The sequence below is a fragment of the Sminthopsis crassicaudata genome, chromosome 6 (genome assembly GCF_048593235.1).
Source record: "Sminthopsis crassicaudata isolate SCR6 chromosome 6, ASM4859323v1, whole genome shotgun sequence".
Classification (NCBI taxonomy): Eukaryota; Metazoa; Chordata; class Mammalia; order Dasyuromorphia; family Dasyuridae; genus Sminthopsis; species Sminthopsis crassicaudata.
The window spans coordinates 166,935,502-166,963,144 of record NC_133622.1 but is presented as its reverse complement, the minus strand read 5'-3'; the positions used below and the strand labels follow the sequence as shown (position 1 = coordinate 166,963,144).

The following is a 27,643-nucleotide window of genomic DNA, read 5'->3' as shown; positions in this document are numbered from 1 at the left end:
GAAAAACTTTTTATTAGAGATATTTATTGAAATGTAATTGCAACAAATCTACTTAATGCACAAAACTTCTTTATTTTTCAGATTTCAGTTCGGAACTTCAGAGTTGTTCCACTCATCTTTTTCTCATAATCTGCATCAAATTTCTCATTTTGTGCCACAGTAAAGTAGTTCTTCCAGTCACCAGCAATCCCTGAAGACAAAAGAGAAAAAAAAAGAATGAAATTACCAACCAACTGAATAATATTTTAATAAATGCTAACAATTACTTCATCAAGATGACTAGAGGAAGAAAGCCATTCCATTTCTCCATGGACTGAAACAAGAGGAAATAAAGTTCAAAAAAAGTTGAAGCACCTGGGTGATACAGTGGCTAAAGCACTGGACCTGGAATTAAGATAAGATCTGAGGTCAAATCTGTCCCTCAGAAACTAGCTCTGTTTGCATCTCAATATTCATAACTGCAAAATGGGGAAAATAATAGCATCTGCCTCCCATAATTATAAAGTGCCTTGTAAGTCTTAAAGAATTAAATAACAACATTTTCCACCACCACCACAATAATAGTAATAATAATAATATTAATAATAATCTTACTTATAAGATGTATGATCTTGGATTTAATGCCCATGGGTCTTATAGGATGAGAGAATTATAGATGACCTTTAACTTCTCTTCCTAATTTAATTATTTTGATTTAGATTTTCAAACTTGGGGGTACTAACTGGCAACATAATTTTGGCGGAGCAGGGCTTCTTAAAGTTTGCCCACTCATGACACCTTTTTTATCTGAGAAATTTTATACAGGTATGTAATAGATGTTCAAATTAAATATTTACTGATAACAAATCATAATTTCATAACCCCTACATTCAGTTATGAGAACCCCTATGGGTTCACAAACCACAGTTTAAGAAGCTCAGCTATAGAGAATAGATCACTTTAATTTAGAAATAGTTGCATAATTATGGATAAGGTGTTTAATATTTCAATGCTCCTGAAAATTCTTTTAGAATATAAATGACAAATCATTAAATCTCTGAATTGTATTGGTAGAGGGTTTTTCCATATTGAGAGTTCCCTATATTGATAAAATTGTAGGTCTGAAACTAAAAAGTTTAAAATGACAATATTTACCCTTGCGCATGAAAGGAGAGATATTATGGTCCATCAAAGAAGTTGGCAGTAACTTGTAATTCACCATTGAATTATCTTTCATGGCTTCAAAGGATGTGTGTTGGACAATTCTGTCCAAAGTTTCTTCATCAAATTTCTTCCCTAGGAATTGCATCACCTTCTTAATTTCTCTCTTTGGGTCCTATGGATGGAGGAAGACATTTTGAGAGATAAGAAAGATGAAGGTCCTCAGTAGTAATATGAATTAAATAAAAACCAGTTAAAGAAAAGGTCTGTGATAACTCCCTCTTTAATTATGCTTTTATTTGATCAACAATGTAAATATTTGTTAGTGCATTTGATTCTAAGTCTTGTGAACTCCCTTGGTAAGATGATTATTCATCAACATTAAGCTTTGTGATCTTGATAGCTTTAATCTTTAAATCTCAGCTGAACTACAAAGTTGTACAATGATAAAAAAGGAAAAAGAATTTAAATTAAAAAATTTAATAAATGTTTATCAGATTAAAAATTAATCAGAGATAAAACCTTCTTTGATCCATGATAAATGCTGCTTTTGGAAATGGAAAGCATACTCATTTCAATTATTCTGCCTTCCATAAAAAATACATTTCTTCATTTTTCTCTACTCTTAATATTTTAGCAAAACAGTCAGATGTGGGAGAAAGCTAGATACAATCAAAGTGGTTCAGTGAATAGAGGGCTGAGTCAAGAAGATGTGGGCTCAAAACTCAACTTTGACACTGTTGTTTGCTCTTTCTTCTCTAAGGGACATCAGGAAGGTGATGTATTGACCTTCAAGTGAATTGGATTTAAGTGAGCCAGAGTTGTGCAATAACTTTGTTCATCTCCTTTTCTCTCTTCTCCATAGTCATCTATATCCAATGATAAGACATAGGACTGGATGACCAGTGATGGCCTTAGATGTAGTGGGAGACTTTGTGTTTTTGATCTTTGGTAAATCAAATAATCTCTCTAAGCTTCAGTGTGTTCATATATAAAGGGAGGATTTTGGAGCAGAGGTACTTTAAAGTTCCTTTTGGCACTAAATCTAGTATTCCATAAACTGAATCAGAAAATGCATTATGATTCTGTCACTTATTGGTAGTATAAGCCCAGGAAGACAGTGTAGAGTCATTTAGTTTACTTGAGATAGATTTTGACATACTCAAAGTCAAACGGGTAATAAACATCAGAATTGGTATATAAATCCAAATCTTTTGATTTCAAAGAAGTTAGTCTGAAGAATTTGAAAAAAATAAAGAATTTGATGTGAATTATCACATCATCATTTGTACCTAATTCATTGGTAACTAATCCATTATAGCTGAACCTTCTGATGGCCATGATTGTGCATAACTAATCTTCAAAAATTAAAATAAGGTGGAAATTACCCATTCAATAGATGTTTGTATCAAAGACAAGAGGTCAATATAGATATCTTGCATGGAAGCCTTTCATCACCTATTTAATTTTAGATGGGGAGCAGCTAGGTGGCACAGTGCATGGAGCACCAGCCTTGAATTCAGGAGGACCCGAGTTCAAATCCGATCTCAGACACTTAACACTTCCTAGCTGTGTGACCCTGGGCAAGTCACTTAACCCCAGCCTCAGTGAAAAAAAAAATAATAATTTTAGATGGAATCAACCTCTCATCTTAGTGGTATGAAAAGGATTTGCTGAAATATATCATTGTGTCAATTCTACCTCTTTTATGTCCTCATAGAACAGATAGAGTATAGGGTGATCTTTCTTCTTTTCCCACCAGCTTGTGACATGTTCATGCCAGTGGCCATAGCTCACTACATTTGGAAAACAAAATGGAAAAGGAAAAATGCATTAGAAGCATCCCATACTAGGTTGAGATTTCTAGATATATCATGAAGTATACTAGTAATTTGTCTTAATCTTGTATATGAAAGTTCAGAAGTAAAAAAAAAAAGAGCTTTCTCCTCTTCCCCTCCACTCCCAGCCCCCTGAAACTTCTTGTTGACTATTGTATCATGGTGAAAAGTAAGTGCATAGAAATACTGAATTACAGGTTTAGTGGAAGACATAAAGAAAAAGAAAGAATTTGGGAAACCATGAAAATCCCATCAAGGAGAGAACAAAGAAGATGGACATTAAAGAGGATAAAATGACTTAGATAGGATCATGCTGATAGTAGTATTTACTGATTACTTTCTGATCTCTAAGGGACTTCTGACAATAGCATAGACTCTTACCTCAGTAAATTTGTCTTAGTTTCTTTGCTTACCATTCCCAGACATGAATTTCTCTAGATACTCAGCAAATGTGCCTGGCTCAGGGTGGAACTTGTTCATTCTGTCAAAATGGTAATAGGAGACTGCCACATCCTTGGCGTTCCGAGCCACATAGATAACCTATAGGCAGGTAGTGGAGGAAAGAGCTGTTATTATAGGGAGTAGAGCCTAGAATGCGGAAGAGTTCCCCATTTAAACCTGAGCTTTGGAAATGGGAAAGGTAAAGATCAAAAGCCATGGGTAGTAGGCACTTAACAAATATGGTTTCCTTTTCTTCTTGGACTTTATACTGTCTTCACTCTAGCCTCCTTCATCTCTTCCCCCATCTCTTTTTCAGCTTTCAAGCTCCACTATAGGAGTGTTTTTATTTCCTCTTGTATTTGTATTTCCAGAATTCAGCAGTGTGCTTGGCATATAGCAAGAACTTAATAAATGCTAGTTGATTTGTTGACTGATGTGAAACCGATGCCTGTTTTGTAGTTCCACAAATCTTCCAGGAATCTTCTCTTCCAGGAGAGTATAAGAGTCAATGTGTGCTTCTGAGTCTTTTGTATTTTATTTTATTTTATTTTTTTTGTGTACTAATTTATTTATTTATTTATTTTTAATTTTTTTTTTTCACAGTATATATGCATGAGTAATTTTTTTTTATAATATTATCCCTTGTATTCATTTTTCCAAATTATCCCCTCCCTCCCTCCCTCCACTCCCTCCCCTTGATGACAGGCAATGCCATACATTTTACATATATTACAATATAACCTAGATACAATATATGTGTGTAAATACCATTTTCTTGTTGCACATTAAGTATTAGATTCCGAAGGTATAAGTAACCTGGGTAGATAGACAGTAGTGCTAACAATTTGCATTCACTTCCCAGTGTTCCTTCTCTGGGTGTAGTTATTTCTGTCCATCATTGATCAACTGGAAGTGAGTTGGATCTTCTTTATGTTGAAGATTTCCACTTCCATCAGAATACATCCTCATACAAATTGAAGTGTACAGCGATCTTCTGGTTCTGTTCATTTCACTCAGCATCAGTTGATGTAAGTCTCTCCAAGCCTCTCTGTATTCCTCCTGCTGGTCATTTCTTACAGAGCAATAATATTCCATAACCTTCATATACCACAATTTACCCAACCATTCTCCAATTGATGGACATCCATTCATCTTCCAGTTTCTAGCCACTACAAAATGAGCTGCCACAAACATTTTGGCACATATATGTCTCTTTCCGCTCTTTAGTATTTCTTTGGGATATAAGCCCAATAGCAGCAATGCTGGATCAAAGGGTATGCACAGTTTGATAACTTTTTGGGCATAGTTCCAAATTGCTCTCCAGAATGGCTGGATTCTTTCACAACTCCACCAACAATGTATTAGTGTCCCAGTTTTCCCACATCCCTTCCAACATTCATCATTATTTGTTCCTGTCATCTTAGCCAATCTGACAGGTGTGTAGTGATATCTCAGAGTTGTCTTAATTTGCATTTCTCTGATCAGTAGTGATCTGGAACACTCTTTCATATGAGTGGATATAATTTCAATTTCATCATCTGAGAATTGTCTGTTCATATCCTTTGACCATTTATCAATTGGAGAATGGTTTGATTTCTTATAAATTAGGATCAATTCTCTATATATTTTGGAAATGAGACCTTTATCAGAACCTTTAACTTTAAAAATATTTTCCCAATTTGTTACTTCCCTTCTAATCTTGTTTGCATTAGTATTGTTTGTACAGAAACTTTTTAGTTTGATGTAATCAAAATCTTCTATTTTGTGATCAATAATGATCTCTAGTTCTCCTCTGGTCATAAATTCCTTCCTCCTCCACAAGTCTGAGAGGTAGACTATCCTCTGTTCCTCTAATCTATTTATTATCTCATTCTTTATGCCTAAGTCATGGACCCATTTTGATCTTATCTTGGTATATGGTGTTAAGTGTGGATTCATATCTAATTTCTGCCATACTAATTTCCAGTTTTCCCAACAGTTTTTTCCAAATAATGAATTTTTATCCCTAATGTTGGTATCTTTGGGTTTGTCAAAGACTAGATTGCTATAGATGTACCCTTTTTTGTCCTTTGTATCTAATCTGTTCCACTGATCTACCGGTCTATTTCTCAGCCAATACCAAATGGTTTTGGTGACTGTTGCTATATAATATAGCTTTAGATCAGGTACACTTAGACCACCTTCATCTGACTTTTTTTTCATTAGTTCCCTTGCAATTCTCAACCTTTTATTCTTCCATATGAATTTTGTTGTTATTTTTTCTAGGTCATTAAAATAGTTTCTTGGGAGTCTGATTGGTATAGCACTAAATAAATAGATTAGTTTGGGGAGTATTGTCTTCTTTATTATATTCACTCGGCCTATCCAAGAGCACTGAATGTCTTTCCAATTATTTAAATCTGACTTTATTTTTGTGGCAAGTGTTTCGTAATTTTTCTCATATAATTCCTGACTATTTTTTGGTAGGTGGATTCCCAAATACTTTATACTCTCAACATTTGTTTGGAATGGAATTTCTCTTTGTATCTCTTGCTGTTGCATTTTGTTGGTGATATATAAAAATGCTGAGGATTTATGTGGATTTATTTTGTATCCTGCAACTTTGCTAAAATTCTGAATTATTTCTAATGGCTTTTTAGCAGAGTCTTTGGGGTTCTCTAAGTATACCATCATGTCATCTGCAAAGAGTGATAGTTTGATTTCCTCATTTCCTACTCTAATTCCTTGAATCTCTTTCTCGGCTCTTATTGCTGAGGCTAGCATTTCTAGTACTATATTGAATAGTAATGGTGATAGTGGGCAACCTTGTTTCACTCCTGATCTTACTGGGAAAGGTTGCGGTTTATTTCTATTGCATATTATGCTTACTGACGGTTGTAAATATATGCTCCTGATTATTCTAAGGAATAGTCCATTTATTCCTATACTCTCAAGCGTTTTTAGTAGGAATGAATGTTGGATTTTGTCAAATGCTTTTTCTACATCTATTGAGATGATCATATGGTTTTTATTAATTTGATTATTAATATGGTCAATTATACTAATAGTTTTCCTAATATTAAACCAGCCCTGCATTCCTGGTATAAATCCTACTTGATCATAGTGTATTATCCTGGGGATGATTTTCTGAAGTCTTTTTGCTAATATCTTATTTAAGATTTTAGCATCAATATTCATTAAGGAAATTGGTCTATTGTTTTCTTTCTCAGTTTTCGATCGACCTGGTTTAGGTATCAGTACCATATCTGTGTCATAAAAGGAGTTTGGTAGGATTCCTTCATCCCCTATTTTTTCAAATAGTTTATATAGCATTGGGGCTAATTGTTCTTTAAATGTTTGGTAGAATTCACATATAAATCCATCTGGTCCTGGGGATTTTTCCCTGGGGAACTGATTAATAGCTTGTTCTATTTCTTTTTCTGAAATGGGACTATTTAAGCAATTTGTCTCCTCCTCTGCTAATCTAGGAAGCCTATATTTTTGGAGGAAGTCATCCATTTCACTTAAGTTATCAAATTTATTGGCATAAAGTTGGGCAAAGTAACTCCTTATTATTTCTCTAATTTCCTCTTCATTGGTGGAAAGATCCCCCTTTTCATTTGTAAGACTAACAATTTGATTTTCCTATTTCCTTTTTCTGATCAGATTTATAAAAGGTTTATCTATTTTATTGGCTTTTTCATAAAACCAACTCTTGGTTTTATTTATTAATTCAATAGTTTTTTTACTTTCAATATTATTGATTTCTTCTTTTAATTTTTGTATTTCAAGTTTAATTTTTGGTTGGGGGTTTTTAATTTGGTCTTTTTCTAGCTTTTTAAGTTGCAAGCTCAATTCGTTAATCTTCTCTTTCTGTATTTTGTTCAAATAAGTCTCTAAAGATATAAAATTTCCCCTTATTACCGCTTTAACTGCATCCCACAGATTTTGGTATGATGTCTCATCATTGTCATTATCTTGGGTGAAATTATTAATTGTTTCTGTAATTTGCTGTTTCACCCAGTCATTCTTTAAGATGAGATTATTCAGTTTCCAATTACTTTTGGTCTATTTACCCCTAACTTCTTACTGAATGTAGCTTTTATTGCATTGTGATCTGAGAAGAAGGCATTTATTATTTCTGCCTTCCTACATTTAATTTTGAGATCTTTATGTTCTAATATATGGTCAATTTTTGTATAGGATCTATGAACTGCTGAGAAGAAAGTATATTCCTTTCTATCGCCATTCAGTTTTCTCCAAAGGTCTATCATACCTAGTTTTTCTAATGTTCTATTTAATTTTTAAATTTCTTTCTTATTTGTTTTGTGGTTTGATTTGTCTAAATCTGAGAGTGCAAGGTTGAGATCTTCCACTATTATAGTTTTACTGTCTATTTCTTCTTGCAATTCTCTTAACTTTTCCTTTAGAAAGTTAGATGCTATACCACTTGGTGCATATATGTTTAGTATTGATATGGCTTCATTATTTATGCTACCTTTTAGCAGCATATAGTTTCCTTCCTTATCTCTTTTAATTAGATCATCTTCTGCTTTTGCTTGATCTGAGATAAGGATAGCTACCCCTGCTTTTTTGGCTTTACCTGAAGCATAATAGATTCTGCTCCAACCTTTTACATTTACTCTGTATGTATCTCCCTGCTTTAAGTGTGTTTCCTGTAAACAACATATTGTAGGGTTCTGATTTTTGATCCAGTCTGATATCTGTCTCCGTTTGATGGGAGCATTCATCCCATTCACATTTTAAAATTACTAATTCTGTATTTCCTGCCATCATATTATCCCCAGATTATGCTTTTTCCCTTGACCCCCCTGAACTCCTTCCCCGATATTTAATTTATAGAGTCTTTTGTATTTTAAGCATTTCTTTTGTCATGGAGAAAATAAATAATAGTCATATATCTGATTTGTTTTATATTGTGGGTATTTTTCTAAAAGGGACACTTAATTTTTTAGAGACTAAACATGAATCATTGGAGATTTTCTACTTGGAGTCAAGCTGAAGGTGATTTCTACATTTTAAAACACAGTCTAACTTTATTTAAAAATGTAAAAAAACATTTTTTAGATCATTGATAGTATAAGAGCAAATGGCTGGATGGATTTGCTCCATGGCCACAGTTTGGTACTTTAAGTCCTGTAGGGACCATGGGAAAAAAGGAGTCCCCAGAATGATAGATAGATAGAGAGTTTCCTTCCTAGAAGAATTGATAGACTTTGTGTAAAACCATATCTGCTATGGAGGCTTTGTTAGTTTTTTCCCTGACAGGGAAACCATCCTTGAGACTGGATTGGATCAGGAAGTGATGATTTTCTGATTGCCTGGGGCATAAAAAACCCTTCAGGCTGCATTCCCCCCAAAACATCCTTGGGATCAGGTTCTTTTCCATTTGGAGATGTTATTTAGTCATTTTAAGTGATATGAGAAATACTGAAAAGTTGGGTTTCCATCAAGTGTTGCAAGCTTTGAGGTAGTATAGGATAATAGGTACCACTGTCCAATAGGTTTTCAGAAAGTGAGAGCTTAAGGAAGGGTAACATTCCACAGAACGATTAAGTTTCAATCTCAGAAGCCTTGAGCATACAAAGAATTAGGGGGGTAGGAAGGATTCAGCCAATCAGAAAGAATCTTATGGTTTTGAGAAAACCACAAACTTAAAATAGCCAATCCCACCCAAACTATTTGGAATCAGTGACCTGACTTGACCAAATCACTATTGCTTGCTTTGTCCACCATTTTTGAACATGGGATGCATGATGAGGGAGGCGGGGCATGCTTATACATAGTTAGGGGGAGACATATAGTGGGCCTATCAAAGATTGTAACCCTGAAGGAAATGAACCAATCCAGTCTTTGAAGGGAGGGGCTGCATCAAACTAACAAGTATAAAGTTTCTCCCACCAGCCTTTGTCACTTATCAATGACCACACTTTTCTCTTTGCTGAGAAATTAGGAGTCATATAGGTGAGGATTTAACTGGAAAATTAGAACAAAGCTAAGCTGGAAGAAATGCTTACATTACTTAACCTTTCTATGCTCTTAGAATTGTGAGTGGGAAGGCAGATGATAATATAAGCTTGCATTGTCTATCAATGTAGTTTGCAAAGCACTTTCACATATGGTTCTTTAGGTGGGCCAGGCAGGCACTATAATCCATATAGGCCCTGGTCTTTTATCTCCTACTCTGGTGCTTTATAAAAAATCTACTTTGTCTCTCAAGGCTGGGGTTACCTTGTTGTTGCTCTCCCAGAAATTCTTAGGAAGGAGGGGAATTGGCAGGTGAGTCTTCACAAATCGAGGAGATGGCATCTTTTCTAAAATCTCTGTACCTGAGAAAAGTCCATTCAATACATGTAGAAATTAGATTTTCCCCTTGAAATTCCCCTATCTTGTCTTAATTGATGGTTTTCCTGAAACTTTCTGAAAAGTATTATCTGCTTGGCAAGACTAACCCAATCTCTAGTTGTCTTTGGGAAGAGCTGGGATGGAATCCCTTCTCCACATACTCCTCCTAACTGAGTCAACTCACGAGTGGATCACTGAAAACAGAGGCTGCAGTTGAATGAAAGCAGTAGCTGTGTCTTGGAGGATCCTATGCATGCATGGTCCCCTTTAATGGTCAAAGAACTACCATAATCTCAAAGCTAAGGAAAAATATTTTTGCTAATAGCACTATCTGGCTAATATGACCCTTTGTAGGTAACATGGAGTAGTGGACAGAACACAGACTTGGAGTCAGAAATACTTGGATTCATATTTCCTGGTTATGTGACCCTAGTCAAGTGTTAGACAACTATATGACTGAGCAACATTGTGGAAGACTGGTTTCAGAGACTGAGTTGTTGACTTTGGACACTGAAAACACTTGTTTGGACACTGAAAACACTTCTTCTTGTTCAGTCATTTTTAATCATGTCTGACTCTTCATGACCCCAATTAGGATTTTCTTCACAAAGATACGTGAATGACTTACCATTTCTTATTCCAGTTCATTTTACAGATGAGGCAACTAAGGCAAACAGGGTTAAGTGATTTGCCTAGAGTCACACAATTAGTAAGTTTTGTAGGCCATATTTGAACTTTTCCTGACTCCAAGCCTTGTGTTCTATTCACTGCATTATGTAACTGCTCAATGAAAACACTACAGCTCCATATTTCCTAACCTTCAAGTAATTTGCATAGAAGTATATATTCAGAAGTTTCATGGCCAGAAATCCCTGGCTTTAAGTTCCACTCTCTTATGTTTACTATTTGACTTTGTCAAGTCAATTAATCTCTTTTAACCTCAGTTTTCTTATTTAAAATGAGGGACTTGGACTTGATTTGTCTCTAATGGCCTTTCTTGTTCTAAGCCTATGATTCTATGATATGCTATGAAGACCAGAAGTACATTTTTCCAGGTCCATGTATTGTTCCTTCTGAAACTTGAAGTAATTTACATGGAAATTAATACTATGGGGAATAAAAAGTATTTTTCTTGTGTATCAATATGTGCCTCATTAATTAAATGAGGTCTGGACTTGTGGGTTGATTTTTTTGAAGACTGAGACTTCCTTTCTTGCTTAAGCTAGAGACATAGTGGTCACTCCTGGAACTAATCCTTATGTAAGCTTTAACTTGCTTCATTTTCTAAGTGAGCTGGTTTTAGGCAGCCAGGTGGAACCTTCACCCTGAGCACTAGTCTTGTTGGTGCCAGATATTGCAGAGACTCTGCTTTAGCTCAGGACTCTCTAACTTAAGTGATCCCAGCCTCTCCAATAACCACAGCCTCCTCTGAGACAAGGATGTTTTCCATCACAAGCGTGGACCCATGAATTTATGGGGCATTGGTTCTCAAAGAGTGAGCCTTGGGATTTCTTGGATATCTTTTTAGTCATATAGATGTCAAACTATATATCAAACTACTTTTAATAGTTTGTAGTCAAAACTACTTTTATATGAATACTAAGATGCTATTTGCCTATTAAAATACTCTTGCCATATCCAATTAAATATCTGTATAGTCTGGATTTTCTTCAGCAAAAATAACATTGCAACACATTGAATGCAGAAGCAGATAGGAGAATCAAATTGTCTTCTATTAAGTCAGACATTAAAGTTTTGAAAAAAGATATGTAAAGCAATATTTTTCTCACTGATAAGTTTTCTTATTTTTCATAAAGTAACATATTGACGTGATGGATTTGTTATTATTTTAAAATAAATGAATAATATTAATTTTTTTATCAGTTTTAATTTTAAATACAGTAAATATTGGTATAGACCATAAGTCCACATAAACAAAAGCTTTTGGGGGACCTCATAAATTTTTAAGAGCAAAAAGGGATCCTGAGACCAAAAAATTAGAGGGTGATTGGGATAGGGAACTTCCTGATGAGGAAACTCCTTCTACCTATGTAGTATGCAGCTTTACAATTTATATAGTCTTAGAAAGTTGTCTTGACTCTAGAATATTGAGTTTAATAACTTGACCAGCCAGGATGGATTAGAGGCAATATTTGAACCCAGTTCTTCTTGAATTTGAGATAAATCCTCTAACTACTAAACCAGACTACTTTTGTTTCCTGAGTGTGTTTTGATGATAACTATAGGCAGATTCATCCCCTATGTGGTTGCCTAAGGCAGCACCTTGTGCTATGGCCAATTAGCATTAAGGCAAATGTGTGTTTATTGGAGTATATTCACTTAATAGTGGTTTGCTTCAATTTCTTCCTCTGTAAAATAGGGATAATAATCGCACCTACCTCCAACAGTTGTTGTAAGGACCAAAGGAAATAATTGTAAATCTGGTACATAGTAAGTGCTATTATTAATTATATTTGTAAATAGCTACTAGGAACACAACTACTACTATCACTACTAACACCATCACCACTACTACTACTACAACTGCCTCTATCACTGCTATTATTATTACTACTTTTACCACCATTATAACAACTACTACTATTACTACCACAATTACTATTTACTATGGCTACAAACTACTACTATTACTCTTACCACTACTACAACTATTACCATTACTAGTACTACTGCTGCTGCTGCTGTTGCTATCAGCAGCTAGAACTTATATCAAACTCATGGTCAGTGGGCTAAGTTGTTGTCCTCAACATTCTCAAGTGTGATCTGAATCAACTTAAAATGTAATAAGAAAATATTGAAAATATTGAAAAAAAAGAAATTGTAATGGAACATAGATAAATTATTTTGGGGGAACATTTCAGATTTATTTTTTATTTTGAATTCCAAATTCTTTCCCCTCCCAAATCCCTCCTGTGCCCATTGAGAAGGCAAATGATATGATAATGTTAATATCTTTTTTAAGTTAATGGGCAGCAATTATAATCCTGTTGTACAATTAGTGGATCTATTTCTATTTCTTAGGATAAAATATTGAGGGTTTGTTTTTTTTTTTTTAGCAACTTTATCCTTGAGAAAGATAATCATAATTAATAATGAGAATAGCTAGCTAGCATTTATAGGGTAAATACCTGTGGGTAATATTCCAGGAGCTGCTGACTCTAACATTGGGATACGCTCAGTAATTGGAACGTTTTCCTGAAAGCCATCATTTTTAATTAAGTCCATGATTTCACTCATCCATGTGGTACCTGAAATAAAGGCAAAAATAATATAGTCATACAATGAAGTTGTATTCAAGGGTGAAAGTTGTAATGAGATACTTGGGTGTCAGCGAACATTGGGTCAAATTTAGAGTCAAGAAGTACTGACTTTGAATACTGCTTCAGACCTTTATTAGCCAGGTAATTCTGGGAAAGTTGCTTATCTGCATTCTGCCTCAGTTTCCTCATTTGTAAAATGGGCTTAATAATAGCACTTGCTTCCCAGGGTTGTTGTGAAGATCAAATGAGTTAATATATATAAAGCATTTTATAAATCTCACAGGCTATATAAAATTAGCTATTATTATTGTTATTTTTATTTTGTTGCAGTTTTTGTTGTCAATAATCAGTCTGTAAATAAATTTAAAAATATTATTAAGGAATCAGACTATTATGTGTTTGTCATTGTGTTAAACACAGGAATACAAAGAAAGGCAAAAGATAGCTTCTGCTCTCAAATAGCTTATAATCTAATGGTGGAGACAACAAGCAAACAGGTAGCAAGCAAGTTCTATAGAGGATAAATAGGGAATAATTAACAGAGGGAAAATACTAAAATTAGAGGAATTGGGAAAGATTTCCCAGAGAAGATCATAGTAGCTGGCACTTATGCAAGCACTCTCAAGTTTGAAAAACCCTTTGCATATATATTTTTATTTGGTTCTTTAAACAGTCTGGTGAAATATATTTTTGTTGTTGTTGAATTGTTTTTCAGCTGTGTGTGATTCTTTGTGACCCCATTTGAGGTTTTCTTGGGAAAGATACTGCTATTTCCTTTATTAGTTCATTTTACAGCTGAGGAAAGTGAGACAAACAGGATTATTCAGGGTTACTTAACTAGTAAGTGTTTGGTATGGTATGAAATAGAAGGGTCAAAACATTTTTTATGTTCATTTTCCAGATCTGTACCCCTAATCGCCACTATGTGGAAGAGATAATTGTATAATTCCCTTCCCCTCATTAAGAATATTTATTTTGGTTTGAACTTGACAAATCATCAAAATGAAGATTTTTATATACAAAAATAAAACAAAACAAAAAAGAGGCTGTCTATAAAACAATGACTATTATGTGTTATTTTAAAATGCATATATTAAGTTGAACACCACAATACTAATACTATACACACATATACATATGTATATATATATATACACACACAAAACACATAGATAGCTATGATCACACACACACATATCCTTTCATAAACATCTGCATAGTATCCTTGTATGTTTCTCTGAAAGTGGATAGCATCTTCCTTCATAAGTCTGAGTCTTTTCATTTTTTCTTAATCTCTCAACTCTTTTCTTACACCACAGAAATATTCTAACCTTATTCTGCCTAGTTATTTTAAATAGTTTAAAACAATATTGATTAATATGGCTGACAGTGTAGCTTCCCTAATTTTTTCTTTTGACTAAATTTATTTTAGATATAGCTTTGTCTGAGATCATGATTACTATCCCTGCTTTTATACCTAACCAATTTTAATCCTGATCTTTATTATGTTTGTGTTTATTTCTTATTCCCATCTACTCTGCTTTACTTCCACCGTTACCATGCCCTACTATTACTTAACCTCCTCTCCTCTGCCTTTCCCCCCCTCTAAGCACCCTTTCTATATCCTCTTCTCCTACCCTTTCCCTCTTGTTTCTAGCTGAAGATAGAAGACTTTCAATGCCTTCCAAATATATTCCCTCTTTATTCCATTACCATCAACTCTCCTTATCCCATTCCTGTTAATATACTACTTTCTATATCCCACCCACCCCTATTTTATTTCCTCACCATCCTATTTTTTTCTGAATGTAGAACACTTTTATATCCTTATTTCTCTGCATCCCTCTGTCTCTTTGTGTCTCTGTCTCTCTCCTTTATGTATTGTTTCATCTTTAACCCATTCCCAATGACAATAGAATTACCAGTCTTCCTCCCCCCTCTAATTCCTTCATGTCAGTTATTCTTGTTGCACCTCATTTGTATGAAATAATTACTATGATCAATCAGCCAAGAAAGGGATTACATGGTCAATCAGCCAAAAAACAATCTGATGGGAGAAAGGGATTACAATTGGGGAGAAGACAGATTTTATAACCCACCAGAAATACAGTGTCCAGTGCAAGAATTTTCACTGTAATTGCCAGGTGACGAGAAGAGATTTAGAAAGTAAATAGAAAGGACTAGATAGGTTAACTGCTTGGGGGAGAGGATTTGCTCGTATCTTTACAGATGGAGAAGGAATCAGATGGATGCCAATGAGCCATATTCGCCTTGTCCATTGGAGAGAGACAGAAAAAGAGAAAAACCTCGAAACAAAGGAAAAAACTCAAAAAACACTGGTTGGTTCCATCTCTGACTACATGTGTCAGTAAAAAAAACATGATTGTTAGCCCAATGTGTATGGCAATTGACTCATGAACATCAAAAATTGTTGATGTGACTTCAAAATCTGCAGGAATCATTGGATTCCCTGACATGTGATGAGACTATTGCAGGACTTCAAAACTTGCAGGAATTATTGGATTCCCTGACACATGAAATAATGGACAATAGATTAGTTTTGGACTATTTTTAGGATTTATGGACATGTATAATTCCTCATGTTGATTCATGTTGTTTGTTACATCACTACTAGCTTGCTTTATATTATTATGTGCTTGTGTAATACCTCCCATGCTGATGGATTTATTTATACCTGTTTCAAGTGAGACCCTTCAGAAACCTGCTAACAAAATCTGCTTTGACCCCCCCCATTTCCCTTTGGTCTTTTCACCTCCCTTCCTAAGACATTAGGGAGGGTGTGATCACCTCCTTTTTGGGGTTCTCACCTCCCTGAGAAGTAAGGGAGGGCGTGACTACCTTTGTTCTAAAACAAAAGAAAGTAGGAGATGTAAAGGGCAGGAACTCTGAAAAGGTGTACTTAAGGCTCAGTATGATTGATTTAATCTTACAACAAGATATTAACTCAGTGGAATTAAGATAATGATTCTCTAGTTTACATGTACTTAGTATTTAGTATAGTTTTACAAGTTTACACCTATTCTACAAGATTGAGACCTATGATAATGTACTACAATAAGGTATATAAGAGCCAACAAGGACTGAAAAAGACATTCCATCTCCCACCATCCTGTGGCTGTCCTGCCTCCTGCATTTCTCCACTAAGACCAAGGCCCATCTGAAGGTCGCCCAGCCCCAGGTGAAGGAGACAGACTGTGAAGGAGATAATAAAGACTTTGTACTTTATTCCCTAATATTCTTGTGGTGATCATTCTGCTGAAACCAAGGACCATTCGGAGGACCTCCAGAAAGCTAATCAGAACATTATAGTTTTGCTTTTGAGAATCACATCATACTCTACCTTAATCTTTCTTTTGAATTGCCCAATTACTAATGACAATCTTAGAATACAGTCTACATTTTCACATACAGAATATAAATAGTTTGTTCTTATTGAGTCCCTTAGTCTTTGATGTTTACTTTATCTTTCTCTTGGATTTTATATGCCATATTTTCAGGTCTTTTTGCAACACAATCCTGAAAATCTGTCAATTCATTGAATTTTTTTTTCCATTTTTTCCATTCAGGATTATGCTTATCTTATCTGGCTTTGATATTTTTGATTGCAACCCCACCTCTTTTGCTTTTTGACATGTGTTTTTTTTTTTTTTTTGGTATGTGAATCTAACTAAGAGTCTATGTCTCTGCCATATTGAATTTCTTTTCTTGTTGCTCATAATATTTTCTCCTTAGCTTAGGGGTTTTGGAATTTGACTATAATGTTCTTGTAGATTTTCCCTGTAGGATTTCTTTCAGGTGTGATTGGTGGATTTTTTTCCATTTCTACTTTCCCCTTTTGCTCTAACACTTTAGGACAATTTTCTTTAATTATTTCTTGCATTATTGTATTAAGATCCTTGTTTTTTATTATAGCTTTAAGATAGTCTTATTATTTTTACATTTTCTCTTTTTGATTTGCTCTTCAGAGCAGTTGTTTTTCTTAGGGAATATTTCATATTTTTTTATGATTTTTTCATTTTTTTTCTATTTTGTTTTATTATTTTTTTGGTCACTTATAACATTGCTGGATTCCCCTTGCCCCAATTCTAATTTTCATAGCATCATTTTCTTCATTAAGACTCTTTTTCCAGTTGTTTGATTTTCTTTTCATAATCTTTTTGTTTATATTATTTTCCTATTCATCTACCAACAAAAATAATAATAAATGAAATGACTGATTACTGACAAAAATAAAAAATATTCAGGGCAACAAAATGAGAGAAAATTTAAATAATTCAGTCTCAGGGAAAAAAAGGAATTGAACTAACTATAAAAGAAAAGTGTAAAGGGCTGACACTTTGAGTTGATGCACTGAGATCAGACAACAGACCACTTAAGGCTAATTACTGATTGGACAATACTCTATTAGCATATGCTTGGAAAATGGCCCTTTCCACTATTCTGTGCTGGTTCAATCTATTGGTGTATACATAGAATTGTGGGAAGGATTAGGGGATGGAGTAAGACAAGCCAGTCACCTTTGGTGGTAGAGAAGGAGAGGGAGTTCAGATCCTGCGTTCATCCACTTCACTTCTACCCTTAAGACCAAGAATAAAGACCAAGGATTTTTGCTTATCTCTGGCTGATTCTAAGGTATCCAGGGTGCTAACTTGGTCTTCACAGAAAAGAACTTATCTGCTAGAGGAGAGGAAAAATATAAGAAACACTTATGGAGGGATTTCAGAAGGTGGGGGGGCAGTGAGATATATAGATACAAATCAAACAAAAGAAGCAAGAAGCCTGAGATCTCTAGGCTAAGAAGGATAGTGTAGGAACATGGACAAGAGAAGGAATGAGAAAGCCATTGACTTCCTCATATGCTCATAGTCACTGATAGATTTACATCTCCCAACTTCCATTTGCATAAGACATTATACTTTATAAGGGCTTTCATATATATCATCCCAATGGATATACATCATCCCCAAAGATTCTCATGTTAATCTTATGAGATATGTGTGTGTGTGTGTGTGTGTATATATATATATATATATATGTATATATATATATATATATATATATATACATACATATATATATGTATGTATATTTTAGATATGTATATATATGTGTATATATCTATATGCATGTATATATGTATATGTGTGTCTTCTAAGTTAGTTAGGCAAGTGTTCTTAACTGGAGGTACAAGAACTTAATTTTATATTTTTTGAATCAACTCTGATTATCCATGTATTTATCTAACTATCTACCTATCTTTACATCTCACAGGGCTGATGTGAAGATGAAATGTTGTTGAGGATAACAAGAGTATATAAGTGAAGCAGTGTATAGAGAGCTGGGCTTGGAGTCAGGAAGACTCATCTTCCTGAATTCAAATCTGGTCTTACTAGCTGTACAGTCCTGGGCAAGTCACTTAATCCTATTTGCTTCAGTTTCTCGTCTGTAAAATGAGCTGGAGATAGAAATCACAAGCCACTATCTTTGCAAAGGAAACCCCAAATGGGGACATGAAGAATTGATCATGAATAAACAGCAACAAAATTATTATTGTTATATCATAATTATATCAGTGTTGAAAAATCAAGTGATTTGTGAAGATTGAAGGGGAAAAAGTTGTAGGGGGGAAGGAAATAAGAATCTGGGGCAGACATCTCTTTTAAAGACATGATACTCACCAGACTTGGGATAAGTGATTACCCAAATATCTTCTGGCCTGCATTGGAACTGTTCAATCCTTTCCCAGTTTAATGCAAAGGCATAAACCATGGGGTAGCCATGGATAATCTTGAAATCACGTCGGATGAAATCTGGAGAACTCATTCTGCTGTTAGATGGTGGATGTGTACTTTTAAAATTGAAAAACGAAACCAGAACATGATTAGCAAAACATTGTGAACAAAAGCAGAAATTTATATAGGTTCAGGATACATTGAGAAGGAAGAAAAGAGAAGAGGAAGGAATATAAATCCGGGTTGAATTTGAATTTGGCCACGAATACAAGACCAAACAGTGTGACTATTATCCTGAAGACTAGTGCCATGACCCCAAAGAAATTGTGATCAAATAATCAAAATGTAGGCATCTTTCCCCAACCTGGGGCTCACCTCCAACAAAATCATATCTACTCTCTGTCCATAAAAAACTTGTACATCCTGGTGAAATAAATTAGAATGAGTTTTGAGTTTTGAGGATCTTTTTCTGCCTTTAAATATATGTTCAAATATATATATATATATATATATATATATATATATATATATATATATATATATATATATATATGTTTATATATATGCATTATAAATTCATTTTGCTTATAATGCCATAAAAAGGAAGAGGCTAATTATAATTATATCTATTTATTTAAAATATTTTATTCCTGATATCTGTAGCATAGGTAAAGGATAAATAAAAGCAAACCCTAAACATAAAAAAAAAGTATATCCATTCCTTACCCAAGGGTAATCTCACAGTTTAGGAGAAAACATTTAAGATCCCTGAGATATAACAAATAAATAAAGTATCATTAAAAGGAAATGCAAAACCTTATTATTTGAGCCTGCAGAAGTCAAATTCCTACTTAGCTCAGAAAAACATTGTCCCTTGGCTTGAATAACCATTCCAGATTACATTTTTGTAATGTTCAAATCTATATCACCTGACAATTTTACTTGGCAATCAAAACTTCAGATTTAGGAAGACAACAGGGAATGTCTTTGGTCAGAGAGAACAAAAAGACTTCCTTGAGGTGAAGATGGTTCTTGGGATGTAGAGAAAGGATCCTTAATGATTAAGAATATAAAAAGCCCCCATTTTTCTATGTACTTCTATTACAAAACCTCTACTCCCTTGCTGCTTCCCTTCATTCTTTTGTTATGCTTTTCTTCTCTGAAGAAGACATATATTTGTAATAGAAACAGATGGAACTGGGAAGCTTTTTTCATATTCAAATGGAAATAGGGTTGTGAAGTCTGTACTTAAAGCCCCTGGTGAATCCCTGGACAAGATTTCTGTTGCATTTAGCATTGAAATGAGTATTAATTATTCAAGTTGGGGATACTGTTAATGGAGACGGGGGGTCAGACTGAAAATATGTGAGGATAGTCAGATAGGCTGGGTCACCAAATAGCCTCCATCTTTTTGGCTTCAAGTCTAGTGTTTTAACTTTTATGCTACCTGCTGCCCTATAGGGGAAAACTGGTCTTAAAATTCCCAGGCTGCATGACTTACATTCCTATTCACTTTCTCCTTGTTTAAATCATTGATTTCTGTATAATGAGTGGCTTTGTTTGGGAAATTTTCTTAAGAGTTTCCAATGTTAATGGAAATTTGCTAATCATTTCTCATATTTCCTTTGAGAGTCTTAAAGAGGGAATCTTGTAAATATTATCTCACATTTCTATATCACTTTGGGTTTACAAACCACTTTCCTCAGGACAGCTTTCTGTGATAAGTGGTACAGTTGTTATTTAAGATTGGCAGCTATAATTTACATTCCACCCTCTACCTTTATAACTAGCAAATCCCCACCACTTGTCACTCTCTTTATTTCTGTATAACTTAATCACTAGCCATCAAACAACAAACTCTTCCCTGACCTCTATCATTCTGTGCTCTCATCCCCATTTTTATCACTCTACTTTCCCCCATTCTAACTTTATCCACTCCTTCCTTGCTGCCCTCTAGAACTCCAGTGCCATAGTGAACACATTTCCTTTTGTTCTGGAATTCTAATTTACCTATTGATTTGCTATCATTGACTTTTGATTTTTTCCAGAAGTCATTGCGCTCCTGATAATCCTCTCTATTACTTTTACTCATATTACCTGTCACATTGACCCTGTAGAAGTGGAATACTTGTTCACCACTAACACTTGAAATTTCTCCCTTTTTCATTCATTGCTCAGTAGCCTCACTTCCTTTGAAGTTCTTTCTATTAAAAATTTGCAAATCCTGTTGACTATTGCATATGGGGCCTCATGCCATGTTCCACAAGGCAACATATTCAGTGCTTGGGATGATGTTTTTCCTTTCTTCTTCAAATTATGCCCTTATACTAGGAGATTTCAACATATGTGTTGATGCCTCCTCACACTCCCTAAATTCCCAATTCCTCAATCTCTTTAATACATGACTTGTTTTTATACTTATTCTCAACCACATACAAATATTGTCAGTCCATGGATTTCATCATTACAGAGGTCTACTTTATTTATTAACAGCCTCTAACAGCCCTCTATCTGACCATAATCTCTTACTAGCCTAACCTTCTTTATGCCTCACCTCTCCTAAATTTGTTCTTCTCCATAATCTTGACCTCAATTTCCTTTCTCTCCTTTCCTTTACATTCTTAGAACATTATCCTGTTGAGATTTCACTTTTCACTCCTCCTACTCTCACCTTCAGAGATAGCTAATTCAACTCTACACATTATTTTGTTCTATTGGATCCCCCAGCTGCTTTGCTTAAATACAACCAATCTTGCCAAACCCTAGGCCTGCATTATTTTCACCAAAGACTTCCTCCACTTTACTTATTTGATGGTAAATGGAATTAAAGAATGTCACCTAAGAAGACTGACTGGATTACCCTGTAGATTTATGGCACCTAACTACAAATGGGGTCTCAGGGCAATAAGCAGTCCTTTTATTCCTCCCTAAGTGATTATCTCACTTCCCACAGAAGCTATTCTGAATGTCTTCTCTCCTCAAGCCTTCCACATCTTCCCCTTACCCTATTCTCTTTGTTGATCAACTTAACTAAGAAAATTGTCATTTGCTGTGAACCCTGTTGCCCCTTCTCTTTATGTCAAAACCCCCCCGACTCTATCATCCTCCATTCTTTTGGCCTTTAATCCATCCTCTGACAATGAAGTGATACTCCTTTGTGCTAAGGCCAAGCCTTCACATGCCTTCTTATTTTCTCCATCCAATTGCTCACTCAATCTTCTTCCTCTCTAATATTGAACTTTTCACATTTACTGCTTTTTTCCTTACTACCTTCAATCACCCCAAGTCCCATATATACATATATATGTATATATATATATACATATATATGAAAGGAATATTAACAAAACCTTTGAAAAAATTTAAAAAAAGGAAAATTATAATGTGTCACTAATATGACACTTGAAGTCTTTTTGATTTGGCAAGACTTAAAAGAGTTTACATACCTCTGATAGGCCTTTGAGGAAACCACAACTGTATATTTCTTTCTTTTTTTAATTTTATTTTTTTATTATAGCTTTTTATTTACAAGATATATGTATGGGTAATTTTTCAGCATTGACAATCACAAACCTTCTGTTCCAACTTTTCCCGTCCTTTCCCCCACCCCCTCCCCTACATGGAAGGTAGTCCCATACATGCCAAATATGTTAAAGTATATGTTATCTATATATGTATCTATATCTATCTATCTATCTATCTATCTATCTATCTATCTATCTATCTATCTATCTATGTTATTTTGATCTTTTTGGGATACAGACCTAGTAGCGCTATTGCTGGGTCAAAGGATATCTTCACTTTTATAATCCTTTGGACATATATACAAAATACACTTTAAAATTTAACCTGCATTAATAACATTTTCTCTACCACTTTTTTAAGTTTAGAAAGTCATCAAAACTAAATCAAGTCCTGATTTGTAGCCTTAGAAAAAACTTGGAATTCAACAATTGGCTCTTGAGATTGATTTTGATAGCTCCAGGAAAACTAAGCTGCTTCCAAGGAAGTTACAGGCTTTGGAAGGTGGGGAATGGCATACATACAGGTGAGAAAGCTCCCAGAGTATACAAAAAGCAATTCATGATACATTTAATGTTATAGAATGTTCTAGTGCTCTATGGAATATAAGATCAATATAAAAAAGGCATAAAAAAGCTTACATCTATTGATGCAAATTTGAATAATCAGCATCAAGGAAACATTATGTACAATGACTATAACAATGTAAATGAAAATAACCACAAAATGGAAAATAAATGTTTCAAAATTACAAAATTCAATCTTGGCACCAAAGAACATATAAGAAAAGCTACTTTCTCCTATTGCTTTGCAGAGTGAAGATCCACAAGTGTTTAACTTTGCATATATGATGAGTTCTTTCAAAGTATTTAATAAGTTTTGCTAATTTTTTACATTTCTTGCTGTTTTTCTTTTAAAAATATTCTTTATTATATGAGAAAGCTCTCTGGGAGAAAAGAGGATAGAAGAAATTTAAATCATGTAAAAACAAAAATTGAATAAAATTTATTTAAAAAGTAATACAAAAGAATTTTAAGAGGAGAGAAATAATAACTAACTAGTGGGATCAGGAAAATCCTCCTAAAGAATCTTGGCTGTGAAGATGTTTTTGAAAGAGGAAATAAGACTCAAACATCATATATTATTGTATCAGTATTTTAAGTATATTTAAACTTCAGAAAAGTGTTTTTTTGGTGAAAAGGGGTCCAGCGAAGTGATTTCATCACTGTAAGGAACTTTCTGTATAGTCAACAACTTCTCACAATGTTAGAAAGAACAGAAGGGAATAAGCCTATTATGTGGCAGCCACTGTGGTAAAAACTTTTTACAAATATTACTATTTTTGATCCTCACAGCAACCCTGTGAGATAGGTGTTATTACTGTCCCTATTTTACAACTGTGGAAACTAAGGTAGGCTGATCTTCCACAAGATCAGCTGGCTAAGAAATGTCTGAGGCTTAATTTAAACTCAGTCTTCAGGATCTTTGCCTTGGTTCCTCTCATTTCTAAAATGAGCTGAAGAAGGAAATGGCAAACCTTTCTAGGATCTTTGCCAAGAAAATCCCAAAGTGGGGGGGAGGGATTCACAAAGACTGAAAAAAAAGACTGAATAACAGCAAACCACAACAACTTCCTGACTCTGGGTCCACTGCTCTATCCATGGTGCAGTTAGTGAGCCTGCCACCTTAGGATGTTAAGTGAGTTGGCCATGGTCATATGTCAGTTTGTCAGAGATAGGATTCCAGTTCAGTTTTCCCTAGTTCCAATGCTGGCTCTATCTCTCAGCTCTGCTACTCTGTGTTTCCCAGGAAGGAAAGAAAAAAGAAAGCCCAGTGTGCACATCAGTTAATGAGTCTTTCCAAGGCTGAGTGTCTTTCGATATAGATTGGTTAAAATCACTTAAAGTTTGATCACAATAGAAAAATTGTTTCCTGTTTTCAAGACTTTTAAGTGACAAGTTTTTGTGAAGGAACTCTTACACTCCTCATTACATTCTCAGTGCTTCAAAACACTGTTCTTAGAATGCTTCTATGTGGCTGGAGTTGAGGCTCTTGGGTAATATTTTTTATGTTAAAACTTTCCTAAGAGCCTAAAATAGGAAAAAACAGAATTGGAGGAATATCTAACTTTTGGGTGTGGAGTGATGAGAGTTTTTTCCTCTAATTTTCAATGCAATACTAGTGTTTAAATCCTAGCAAAACCGGGCCTCAGACTAGTTCTCTGCTTAGTTTACATTTTAGAAGATGTATATCCAGATGAAAGAGGGATATTTTAATAATGAGAATATTCAAGGATGACATAAATCTATAAATAAACTTCAGCAACTTTAGATCCCAAGAGTACTGTGACCAAAAAAGGTAGAGAAAAGAGGTGTGTTAACAGGATGTAGTGTTTTAAATTAGATTCAAAACAGGGAGAAGAAAAGGGAATGTTGTAGAGGTAGTGCAGAGAGTCCTGGAAGAGACAAGGTGATATTTCAGTGCTGGTAGAGCTACAAACTGGTCCAAACCAGTTGGCAAACAATTTGGGAGTATGGAAGACAAGTTACAAATTGTTCATACCCTCTGATTCAGAGATTGTTTTACTTGGATCCTGCCCCAAAGAGGTTAATTGAAGCAAGAAAGAACCCATGCATCCAGTGATGTCCACTTTATTTGCATTATTTGCAAGAACAAAAAAGCAAAAATAAATGTCTGTCCAAGGATGAATGGCTAATCATACTGCAAAAAAGGAAGAATGTAAAGAATCCAGAGACATATGAGTGTGAAGAGTAAAGAGGCAAGACCAAGAGAACAATGCCCACAATAAACTATATCATACATTTTAAGGTTCTTTTTCAGAAGATAGAATTTGGAGTGGAAGTTGAATATCATATATTTACATATTTTAACATATTATGTGTTATACGATGTGGTATAACAGAAAAATCCAGAGACCTGAGTTCTAGTGCTCACTACTACTAATCATTTATGCCCAAAGTGTTTCCTTAAAAATGTGACAAAACATTTCCTTCCAGAACTTTATTTTTTTCATTTGCAAAATAAATTAGATAATCTCTAAGATTCCTTCTGATCAAAAGTTTAGGCACTTTATATCAAAGTTACTTGATAAATCTAATCCAATTAATTCAGTTAATAGCTGGAGTGGACCTTAGAAATCTTCCCAATGTTTTCAAGTGTGAGTTACTTCTTTTTTATGTTAAATCCATCTACATAAAAGTACATGACTAGATATGTATTTATTGCCAAAAAAATCTGGGGCTCAAAGACTGAGAATCATTGAATCGAATCTCTTCATGTTTGTCTAAAATCATGCATATAGTAGTGGAGCCCAGATTTCATCTCAGGTTCTCCAATGCTGGAATCTCTGTGTTCTTCAGTGTCCTTTGTCTGACAACTTAAATATTTGAAAAACACAAACATATGATGAAAAAAGTCCTGGATGAGAATAAAAGGACTTACCCTCTGGATCAAGTATTCAGTCTTTGCTCAACAAACCAGCCTTCTTTCCCTTTTTCTTCTGGTTGCAGTCTGTTTCACTTCTGCTTTTGATAACTGGATGAAATCCTGGATAACTGGATTTCCTGGGACACGTCTATTATCCACTTGAAAACCCTCAAAGGATTTGAGGAAAAGCACATAGAAATAATTGAAGGGTAGACTTGGCTCATAGAAACGATTTTGCAAGAAAAAAATATCAGCATAGGAAGAAAATAAATATCCCACCCTCCCTGTCAAAGGCTTACCAGGAAGAGCAAACAGAAACGTGCAAATTCTGCAGTGGCTGCTATGTAAGGAGTTAAAAGTCTAGAGTTGAACAAGAGTTCCTGGACACAAAATAGGGAGCGCCAGTTGGCTGAGAACAAGGCTGAGAGCCTTGGGCATGGAGCCAAGGAAGAAACAAAAAGTTGTAATCTCAAGGAGCAAGACTGAACAAGTTATTATTTTTTAAAAAGATCTTTTTTCTGCTTGTTGGAGTAAAATTATATAAAAAAAAATCCAATAAGGAATGCAGTAGGTTAGGTCTATCCTACCTGAACTTTGTGGTATTTTTATAATATTATCTGAAGGGCCAGGGGGGCACTTGACCCATTTCCATCTTTCTCACTGGATGGCTGTATTAAGGCCATTCCTTTGCATAAAGATGTTAGCATTATGGGACCCCTGTCAAAGCACTCATTATCTGAACACTATCACATATATGCTGTTCCTTCCTCTCCCCTCACCTTCCCTACCACATTCACATTTTGGCAATTGTTAGTTTGTAAGATTAGCTTATTGTTGCAGTTATGTCTCCAAGGAATTTTCCACTTAGTTTTTTTTCTCAATTACATGTAAACAAAAAATTTTAACATTCAAAAAATTTTGATTTCTAAATTCTCTTTCTCTCCTTTTCCCTCCTTCAGAAGACAAGTAATTTGATATAGATTATACATGTATAGTAATATAAAACATTTCTGTATTAGTCATGTTGCTAAAGAAAGCACAGATAAAAAAAAGAACCATAAAGTAAAACAAAATTCAATTAGCATTCAAGGGACAGAGAGTAGGCTATAATAGTTGGTAAGTGTTGGAAGGGACCGTGGTGTAAGAAGATTGGAGAAGTAGAAAAGTATTTGAATGAGAAGGGATTTAAAAGGAGAAAGAGAGAGGATGGAGGGAGAGAGACAGAGAGAGAGAGAGAGAGAAAGAGAGAGAGATAGAGATAGAGAGATAGATAGATAGATAGATAGAGAGAGAGAGAGAGAGAGAGAGAGAGACAGAGACAGAGAGACAGAGAGAGAGAGAGAGATTTTATTTTATTTTAGAGATAGAAGGGAGACTTTGTGATTTACTGAGTGTGGGGGAGGTTGAGCCATTTAGTCAGATGTGGACTTTAGACAAATTGTGATTTTTGACTGGAGGTTGGATGAGTTCTGAGGCAGGGAGAGCAACTCTCATTTTCTCTATGACCTTTAATCTCTCCACCTGTCAGTGTTCTCCCCAGTAATGACTTAAACTTTAGCTGCACTCTCCTTCCTTCCCTATCTCCCTTCCCTAACCAATTCAAATTTTTACCTTTGCCCTTTATCTTATCATCAAGCATGCTTTGCCAAGCTTCAATTTTGGATTACTTCCACCATTTGCAACCTTTTCTCCTACTGACTTGCTATTGAATGGAGCTGGAGAAGAACCACCACACTGCAGTTTTGGTCCATCATAAAATTATGTTATATAATCTCAACTGGACACTTTGGCACCTAGTTTATTTATCTATTTTTACACCTTCATTTATTCTTATATAACTCAACAGTTATTGAAACATTTTTAACTCTCTTCAACC

General features: G+C 34.7%; 1 protein-coding gene across 1 annotated transcript; it reads right to left on the bottom strand.

Moving 5' to 3' along the window:
* Positions 1-52: 52 nt before the first annotated feature.
* Positions 53-26,202, bottom strand: LOC141548033 (sulfotransferase 1B1-like). The gene is made up of 9 exons (XM_074276797.1): positions 26,067-26,202; positions 25,783-25,935; positions 18,745-18,914; positions 12,914-13,033; positions 9,651-9,748; positions 3,392-3,518; positions 2,842-2,936; positions 1,135-1,315; positions 53-190 (listed from the first exon to the last, which is right to left on the bottom strand). The coding sequence occupies exons 3-9, from the start codon at positions 18,887-18,889 to the stop codon at positions 78-80; spliced, it is 879 nt and encodes a 292-aa protein (XP_074132898.1). The 5' UTR covers positions 18,890-18,914; positions 25,783-25,935; positions 26,067-26,202; the 3' UTR covers positions 53-77.
* Positions 26,203-27,643: the final 1,441 nt, after the last annotated feature.